The sequence below is a fragment of the Musca vetustissima genome, unplaced genomic scaffold (assembly GCF_032173495.1).
Source record: "Musca vetustissima isolate MV318-11 ecotype Yass unplaced genomic scaffold, APGP_CSIRO_Mvet_v1 utg57223, whole genome shotgun sequence".
NCBI lineage: Eukaryota > Metazoa > Arthropoda > Insecta > Diptera > Muscidae > Musca > Musca vetustissima.
The window spans coordinates 62,956-73,180 of NW_026886589.1; the positions used below are offsets into that span (position 1 = coordinate 62,956).

At 41.8% G+C, this 10,225-nt stretch overlaps 1 protein-coding gene across 1 annotated transcript; it reads left to right on the plus strand.

The window, feature by feature from the left end:
- The first annotated feature begins 6,581 nt into the window (after window positions 1–6,581).
- On the plus strand, window positions 6,582–9,533 carry LOC133334091 (peptidylprolyl isomerase domain and WD repeat-containing protein 1-like). Its single transcript, XM_061542386.1, has 10 exons — window positions 6,582–6,726; window positions 6,801–7,004; window positions 7,071–7,254; window positions 7,314–7,543; window positions 7,608–7,821; window positions 8,189–8,491; window positions 8,553–8,671; window positions 8,906–9,026; window positions 9,090–9,309; window positions 9,385–9,533. Exons 1-10 carry the CDS (start codon window positions 6,582–6,584, stop codon window positions 9,529–9,531), a joined length of 1,887 nt encoding a protein of 628 aa, XP_061398370.1. The 3' UTR covers window positions 9,532–9,533.
- The last annotated feature ends 692 nt before the right edge of the window (window positions 9,534–10,225 follow it).

The window sequence follows — 10,225 nt, forward strand, 5'->3', positions numbered from 1 at the left end:
TGATCTTGACACGTTGCACCTAGGTTCGTTGTGCCAAAGTTCGCAGGCTGTTTCGTCGAAGAAATATGGGTGGTTTGATTAAGTCATCAGTTTCTAGATCGGTGGATGAGATCCTCGTCTAGCTAATTCGTCCGCTCTTTCATTACCCAAGATGTCACAATGTCCTGGTACCCAACACAGCCGATAGCTCTGGTTAAGTTCTTCCAGAGCTGCTCTACACTTGAGGACGGTTTCGGATTTGATGTGACAAGATTTGATGGCTTTGACTATCCACAAAGATAGTCACCGGTTCAACGACCTCAGCATCCAGATTTTTTATCAATTCCGCTGCCTTCCAGATCGCGAAGATTTCAGCTTGGAAAACACTACAGTTACTATCCAGCTTGTAGGTCAACTCAAGGCCTAACCTTTCACAGTAGACGCCTGCCCCAGTGCCTTCTTCCATCAATTGCCAGCCCGTCCAGAGGAGGGTTACTTCGTTTCCAGTCGTCTCTACTAGGAATAACATCTACATCGTCAAATCTAAGGATTGGTGATATATAGTCGCTTAGTTTAGCGCGTTGGTCCAATGCTATACCTGGTTCATTAAGAACACTACTATGCCCAAAGGTACAGTTCCGCCATAGTTTTTATTCGTGCAGCCTTAAAGCGCTACGCGCAGTCTGACACTTAATGCTGAGGCCCAAAGGCTTGAAGTACAGCATTGCGTTCAGAGCTGCTTGTGGCGTACTCCCTCTGGCTCCTGTAACTAAAATCGCGGCGGCTCTTTGTACCTTGTCTAATTTACTAGATGTCGACTTGAGGCTCAGACAGTTCCACCAAACAATAGAGCCATAGGACAAGATGGGCTTCACCACAGTGTTATACAACCAGTGTATAGTCGATGGTTTTAGCCCCCAGCTTTCCCCAATGGAGTTCTTGCATGAATAGAGTGCAATCATTACTCTCTTCGCCCGCTCCTCAACGTTCCTTTTCCATCGTAGTTGACAGTCCAGGATTGTGCCGAGGTACTTTGCTTCGGGAGATAGGTGAAGTTGCACTCCATCCAATGTTGGTGGAATAAAAACGCCGAGCTTACGCTTCCTAGTAAACATTACTAGTTCCGTCTTCGTTGGATTTACACCAAGACCATTTGCCCTGGCCCAGCGTGACAGCGTCAGTAAGGCTCTTTGCATAAGCTCAGAGATTGTAGACGGAAATTTTCCGGAGATCAATATCACCACGTCGTCCGCGTAAGCTACAACTTTGATAAAAATTTGAATATTCCATGTTACTCTCAATATAGCCTACCACTTCGTGCAGTGCAGATTCCACAGACTTTCCCTTTATATATGCGTGTTGTGAGTTGCTGAGAGAGGTGGTGTCTATGCGACTCCTTATCTACAGGTCGATCAGTCTTTCGAGAGTCTTGGGGAGAAAGGATGATAGGCTAATGGGTCTATAGTCTTTTGGTGCAGAGTGACTTGGTTTCCCTGCTTTGGGAATATAAGTGACCTTGAACACACGAGAGAGTCAAACACGCAGTATAAATCCTCTCAAGGATCGGATAAATACTTGGCGAGGCAAATTGAAGCATCGCCGGTAGAATACCATCCGGTCCTGGCGATTTATACGGCTTGAAAGTGTTGACCGCCCATATTATCTTATTTCTGTTAACCACCCTGCTAATGAGATCCAGATCCGGAGTGGCAAAAGGCCAAGTGTCATCACGATCACCGTCGATGGTACCCATGTCTTTGCAACCCGGAAAATGAGTCTCGGCTAGGAGATTTAGAGTCTCAGAACCTGAGTCCGTCCACGCTCCATCCGGCTTCTTAATACTACCGATGGACTTCGGGTCTTTGGATAGTAGTTTTCGAAACCTAGCAGCGTCGTTGACTCCTTCTATCGACTCACAAAAAATTACCCATGATTTTTTCTTCGCGCGTTTTATCTCTCTCTTGTATTTATTGAAACTAACTCTATAGGAGTTCCAATCAGTGTCGAGTTTAGACTTATGCGCCCTGTTTTACAGTCGTCTGGTCGATTTCCTGATCTCACCAAGTTCCTTGTTCCACCACACTGGCCGAGATTTCTTCCCAGGATGTGTGAGCGGACAGGATTCCTTATGGCAACCTAAGAGAACCTCTGTTAGATTTTTCACGGCCCCGTTGAGTTCCACATTTTTCCTAAGTTTGTGTTAAGAGTCAGCTGGGAGTTCGTTAGCTCCGTGAATTTCTCCCAGTTTGTTCTGCTTGGATTCCGATAAGGCTGTTGTCTATCTCCGTCAAAAGAGTACTCGAAGAGAATTTTTAAATGATCCGAGAAGGAACATTCATCAGATACCCTCCAATTCCTGATGACGGACACGTCTAGATTAGAGAGGGTTAAGTCAATGACCTCCTCTCTACCCCTATTACATATACGTAAATTATAGGATAAAATGAAATCAGAAAAGGACTCACCTCGTTTGTTTGTGTCCTTGCTACCCCATTAAAAATGGTGAGCATTTGCGTCGCATCCCAAGATAACGTTGCAGGTGCTCGTCATTTCATCGAGCATCTTCCGTACACATGTGCCTGGTGGATCCATCTCCTCAAAGGGCATATAGACTGAGGAGAGCAGGGTGGCCTTCCCCGTCTTGTGCTCCAGCCTAACAGTGCACATGTCACCATTGCTGTAATTAGATAGAAAGATTAAATTTAATCTCTTCTTACCTACTATACATGTTCTCACCTTGTCTCCTTGGATTCCGATAAGGCTGTTGTCTATCTCCGTCAAAAGAGTACTCGAAGAGATTTTTTAAATGATCCGAGAAGGAACATTCATCAGATACCCTCCAATTCCTGATGACGGACTCGTCTAGATTAGAGAGGGTTAAGTCAATGACCACCTCTCTACCCCTAACTTTAAAAGTCGGACATATACGTAAATTATAGGATCAAATGAAATCAAAAACGGACTCACCTCGTTTGTTTGTGTCCTTGCTACCCCGTTGAAAATGGTGAGCATTTGCGTCGCATCCCAAGATAACGTTGCAGGTGCTCGTCATTTCATCGAGCATCTTCCGTACACATGTGCCTGGTGGATCCATCTCCTCAAAGGGCATATAGACTGAGGAGAGCACATGTCACCATTGCTGTAATTAGATAGAAAGATTAAATTTAAGCTCTTCTTACCTACTATACATGTTCTCACCTTGTCCCCCAATGGACTCGGCGAAGATATCAAAGTTGGCATTCCTTAGTCCAGAAACCATATTTTTATAAATATATGGCTCCTGAACTAAGGCAATGTCCACTTCCGAGTTCGTGAGGGACAGGAGTAGTTCGGCGGCTGCGGCCTTGCAATGATGTAGATTGATCTGCATTATGTGCAGCCTACGCCGCTTCCCCACTCCTACTGAGTTTCGGTGGATGTGTTCAGTCGAAACCGAACCCATCCTGAACCGAAGTTCAGTTTCCCCTCACGCTCCCTGAGATACTTCTCCCCTGATGGGTCAACCGCCACTCTCGCCACCATACCACCATCCTCGTTACAGGGAGTTCGACTGTCCACAATACAACACGATGTAGTGAGGCGGGGGTTTTGCAGCGCCAGCATCTTCAGCAGGAGCTCCTTATCCACAGAAGGTGGGGGAACCCAGGCCGAAAGGACCCGTCTTGTTGGGATTTCTGCAAGGGATACCGCTGCAAAGTTAGCTCCTTCCCAGAGCGCGCCAAAGCCATTAACGGTTTCCACAAGGAAATCCTTGGATTTATTGTTTAGATAGTTAATGACTTTGGCACCCTTCTGCATGAAGGCACTACCAAACTGTCGGTCCCCTTGGTCTGTCCCACAGACGATAGCCGACCGAAGGGCTCCTTCAAATAGCAACCAATGACTCTCACTGATTCTACCCTGAAGATCTGCTTTGTCTATGATTGCCACAAGAAGGTCTTCTTCGGTGGCTACCTTAGTTGGTCTGTCATACGGCTTACGTCGTTGACCACGAGCCTTGGAGGTCGCCTTTCCAGAGGAGGTTGAAGCCTTCTCCGTACTCGGTCGTTTCTCCGCCGTTTGTAGTCCAACACAAGCCGCATAAGAGGTAGAAGGGTCTACCAGACGAGAAGTCATCGTCTTCTTGGGTGAGGGTTGAGGACCCTCCGAAGAGCGGATACGTTTCACAGATTTATTCTGTGGGGCGACATCTGCTCTCCCAGGAGACGCTGGTTCCTTCGCTGATTTTCCCTTCTTCCTGCTTCGACCACTCTTGGATCCACTCAGCGCCTTTTCCTCCCCCTTGTCGTTAGGCGCAGAATCGGGCTTTGAGATAGAGCCCTCCGCAGGTTGATTACCCTTATGGGTGACATTCTGCTTGGGGGTACTCTCAGTAACCTTCTCCTGTGCTTCCTTACTCGGGGTCAGATCAGCACTGGGCTTCGGGTCAGAAGTCGGCTTAGCACCTTTGTCAGAGACAGTGGGCTTCGCCGATTCTACTATTTTTGTGCGAGCAGTGAGATTCGGGAGGGAGATCTTGCCCCTCTCTCGAATTTCCTCACAAATCTCATCTTACCCTTGATGAGGTGAACCTCCCTCTCCGAGATCAAATTCGCGTCTCGCCCCACGAATTTGCGAAGATACGAAACAGCACGTTTGTAGTGCTTCGCATCCGTCACTTCTCGGGCCTTCCCAACCTTTGAGCCACTGTCCGTTTCCGGGGGATCAACAGATTCCCCATCGTCGGACATCACCTCTGTTGCAGATTGCCTCTGAAGTTTGTCGGCAGGTGCCGACACAGGACCTGCTGAAGACAGACTGGAGGTCGGTTGGACAATAGGGTCCACATTTCCTTCGTTGCTGCTATGGCCATCCCCCTGTGTAGACTTGGCTGGGATCACCGTGGTGTCCAGCTCATCATCAGTTAGGGTAAGATTTAATAGCAGTTCCTCCGGAAGTGTGTCCCCACATTGCTCTTCCGGTACCAGTTTGTCTAACTGGTCGAAGAGTTCCTTACTCTAGACTATCTCGGATAGCGCGTAGAGTCCCGCGTAGGTCGTCCCCTCCCAGAACTGCAGTCCTGTCAGCCAAGGACTGATTTTCATCAGTCTTGACATTATCGTTAGCCAGAAGAATTGCCGGTTCGTCAACGTTTAGTTTTGGAGTTGATGCACTTGTAGCAGGTACGGCTGTAGGTGCCAAGGCATCCACACCTAGAACAGCCGGATCACAATCGCTTGATCTCGACGACACGTGGCTTGTGACCTCACCAACGATTGCCGCCGGTACTGGGTTATTAACTCCCTGCACCGTAACTTTATTCTTTTTACTTCTTTTTCCCATCTTAGTTGATTTATTTAAGGGCACTACCCCGATCCATTTTGGTCCACGGGGGATCCGAAGATCCCCAGGGTTTCCACAAGGCACAGAGAGAAGTTGATCTAGGATACCTAGGTCAGTTTCTCTCTGCATATCATGGAGACCCCCTTCCCATCCGCCACCCGGGAAGACGCGCCTAGTAGGAGATTGGCAACTCCCCTAGGGCATCCATATGTAAGAATGGGGAGTACGACCGTCACATACAACCAGTGTATGATCTCTGGCCTTAGTCCACAGCTCTTTCCTATGGAGTTCTTGCAGGAGCAGAGTTCTATTAGTCCTTTCTTTTCTTGCTTTTTCAGAAAGGGGTAAGGTCACTCCTACCAATGGCGGCAAGTGGAAATTTTCTTAGTGAAGAGCACCAATTCTGTCTTAGTGGGGATTACACCAAGACCTTTGGCGTGTGCCTTGTTGGACAGTATTAAATGATACTGTCATCTATAAGTATGAGATGTGTTCCAAACGCTACAATATATTGTACTATTTTACCAATTTCTAGCAGAAAGGTGCCGAAAACTAGTAAAAATTGAATCAAATTATAAAAAGAAAGTTTAGACAGTTTTGACAGTATTAAATGATACTGTCATCTATAAGTATGAGATGTGTTCCAAACGCTACAATATATTGTACTATTTTACCAATTTCTGGCAGAAAGGTGCCGAAAACTAGTAAAAATTGAATCAAATTATAAAAAGAAAGTTTAGACAGTTTTGACTTAGCAGGGAATAGTAAATCTATGAATTTGTTTCGGGTTTCTGTAGTCACACATGTTCCCATAAATTGGAAAATTTACATTTTATTCTCTACCCAAATGATTTTTTTACATTTCTATTCCTCATATTTTTGTTAAAAGATTTTTTCCAGGAATGGGAAAATACAATACCCAATGAAAACGGAGGAAAGTTCAGTTTAAGTTTACAAATGTATATTTACCTAAAAATGTTTTAATCTGGCAATGCTGCAATGGCGCCAAATAGATTTGTGCGTTAAAAGCCATAAAGATTACCATAAATTGCATATTTATACCAACGTTGGCAACCCTATTGTTTATGCTTATTTTCGACCTAAGTGTACCAAAGGTTAATCGTGTTTGTTTTGATTCTGCTTTATTAGTTACGTTTTAATACCTATTTCACATAAGATCGCAATCTCAAAGAACGCGGCAGATTTTATTGTAATCTGAAGACGTGTGTTTCGCCAAAGAGTTTTGTTTATCTTGGAAAACTTTCTTCCCGGGAGAAAATATGAGCGACAACGAAGAAAAGTCAACAAGGAAGCGCAATGCAGATCCCGATGAGAATGTCAATGAAGAAGACGAAGAAAACGGAGGATGGATTGGACCAATGCCAACAGAACAATCAGCTGCTTCAAAACCCAAAAAGAAGAAAGGTATGGTGTCCAGGTGGTGCAGTAGAATCAAAATTAATTTACATGAAAAAAATTAATTTCCCACTTCCTTTTAGTTTTGCCCTATGAAAAAGTTTATTTGGAAAATTTACCCGATGCCGATTGTTATGAGAAAAGTTATATGCATCGGGATGTCATTACACATTTGGTGGTGACCAAAACGGATTTCCTCATAACCGGTAGTATTGATGGCCATATCAAGTTTTGGAAGAAAATGGAAGAGGGCATCGAGTTTGTTAAACATTTTCGCAGTCATTTGAGTAAGTTACCCGAAGAGAAAAATTGGTGCATAAGTGTTTTAATTTTGTTCTGGTTTGATATTTCAGTGCCCATACACTCGTTGACCACCAATGCTTCCGGCACATTGTTGTGCTCAGCCTCGGCTGATAAATGTGCCAAGATTTTCGATGTCATTAATTTCGATATGATAAATATTATTAAATTGGGGTTTACGCCGGGTACCACCTGTTGGATCCATTCACCGGGTGATGCTGTTCAGAGTTTGGCAGTGTAAGTTGCTAGTAAATTGAATATCTTTATATATTTCTATAAGTATTTGTGTTTTTTAGATCCGATAAAGATTCCAATAAAATCCATGTTTACGATGGCCAAGGTAATGGTGACATTCTACACACCCTAGACACATTGCACTCTGCCCCAGTAATATCGATATGTTATAATGTACCAATGGACACTGCCATATCTGTGGACCGTAATGGCATATTGGAATATTGGCAAAATTTTAAATATGATTTCAAATTTCCGAAAAATGTTAGTTTTGATTCGAAATTGGATACTGGTAAGTTGAGAGTGGTGTAATTTAATTTGTTGAGTATTTTAATATTTGTTTGATCTTTTCTTAGATCTTTTCGAATTTGTAAAATGCAAAACAATTGTCACTGGCCTGGCAGTTTCGAATGATGGCAAACGCTTTGCTACCATTTCTACGGATCGTAAAGTTCGAGTTTTTAAATTTCATACGGGTAAATTGGTACGAGTGTTTGATGAAGCCCTATCCACCTATACGCAACTGCAGCAGACACCACTAGCATTGCCCAATATGGAATTTGGTAGAAGGTGAGACAGTGTGACTCTCATATTAGGTCATTGAAAAAAAATATTTAAAAAAAATCCACGCCAATTTTGGGTCATTGAAAAAAATATCTTTAAAAAATCCATTGCTATTTTGGGTCATTGAAAAAATATTTAAAAAAAACACGCCTATTTTGGGTCATTGAAAAAATATTTAAAAAAACACGCCTATTTTGGGTGATTGAAATAAATATTAAAAAAAACCACGCCTATTTTGGGTCATTGAAAAAAAAAAAATATTTTAAAAACACCACGCCTATTATGAGTCATTAAATAATATTTTTAAAAATTCCACGCGTTCGTTCAGAAAATTGTTATTTTGTATTCCAAATAATGTTTTTATCTTTTTTAGAATGGCAGCTGAACGTGATTTGGAAAAATCCGATTTCAATATGAGCAATAACATTATATTCGATGTAACGGGGCATTTCCTATTGTATCCCACATTGATTGGCATTAAAGTTATTAACATCGAAACAAATCGCTGTGTTAATATATTGGGTAAAACCGATAATATTAGACCCCTGCATATAGCACTGTTTCAGGGCAAGGGCAAGAAAACGAAAGCGGCGATAACATTGGAACAAGAAGCAAGTGAAAATCCAGCCTTGCAATCGACCACAAATGATCCAACGCTATTTTGTACAGCATACAAGTAGGTGGTCATGACAGAATATTTTAAATATTTTTTTACTAATAACTCCATTTCATTTCAGAAAACAAAGATTTTATTTGTATAGCAGGCGTTTGCCTTCCGATCTGCAAGACGTGGATCGTGATGTTTTCAATGAGAAGCCAACAAAGGAAGATATTATTGCTGTACCCGAAGGACAAGGTGGGATAAATTCAAAACGATTATTAATTTACTGTAGACTAAAGCTAAAACTAATAATTATTTTTCTAACATGCCTAACATAACATAAGCAGAAGAAGGTTATTTTGCAAAAAAGCAACTACGTAGCAGATTTTTTTATAATTATAAATATAAAAATCAAAATCATAAGAAACTACGTGCTTGCTTTTTGTTTCTAATTGAGAAAATATTGGTTCTAATGATTTTTTTACTTAGGTGTCCAACGAATGTATGAAAATGTCACAATTCACACAACGATGGGTGATATACACATGAAAATGTTCTACAAAGAATGCCCGAAAACTGTGGAGAATTTCTGTGTGCATGCCAAGAATGGGTAAATAGCAAATTTTAATTTTTAATCATTTTCTTCTTTTGATTACCTTTATATTTTCTTTAGCTATTATAATGGCCACATATTCCATCGTGTTATCAAGGGTTTCATGATACAAACGGGTGATCCCACTGGTACTGGTACAGGCGGTAAATCAATATGGGGTCATGATTTCAAAGATGAATTTGTACCGACATTAAAGCATGATCGTCCGTATACGGTTAGCATGGCCAATGCTGGGCCCAATACAAATGGCAGTCAATTCTTTATAACGGTGTTACCAACGGTATGTTAATTATTTGGAAAATTTGTCGTTGTATTTGTATTGTAAATAATTATTTATTTATTTATTAATTTATAGCCCTGGCTGGATAATAAACACACGGTCTTTGGTCGTGTCTATAAAGGCATGGAGGTTGTACAAAATATTTGCAATGTCAAAACAAATCCCAAAACGGACAAACCCTATGATGATGTTAAAATTATTTCAATACATTTAAGCAATTAAGTTATGTATTGTAATTAGATAAATCGGAGAAAAAAGTAAATAATGTTTTTAAACACATAATAAAAAAACTAATTATTTAAGTAAAATATTAAACACAAAATATTTAATTATCACAATTATGTCATGCCTATGTTAGATTATTGAATTTACATTTAAAAAAAATCCAGACTATTTTGGGGTCATGGAAAAAAATATTTTTAAAAAATCCACGCGTATTTTAGGTCATTGAAAAGAAAAACACATGGTACGATCAGGAGTGTCGTAATGCTACTGATGTGAAAAACGCAGCATATAGGGCAACCCTGCAGACAGTAGCAACACGTAACGTGATGGAGAATTCTCGTTAGAAAAGGAGAGAGGAGAAACGTGTTTCAGAAAAAAGAAGAACGAACAGGAGAAACGTGAGGGTGAGCAAATCGAGATGTACAGGAGTCAGAATGAAGTCCGGAAATTTTACCAGCATCCTGTGTCCCGTGCACAAAAAGGAGACGATATGTGCCAGCTATATAAGAATTAGCATTCTTCCCATCGCATATAAAGTGATATCCAGTGTGCTGTCTGAACGATTGAAGCCAATGGTCAATGACATTATTGGACCATACCAATGCGGCTTCAGACCTAGCAAATCCGCCATTGACCAGATTTTCACTCCGGGCGAAATTCTGGAAAAGACCCACGAAAAACACATCGACAC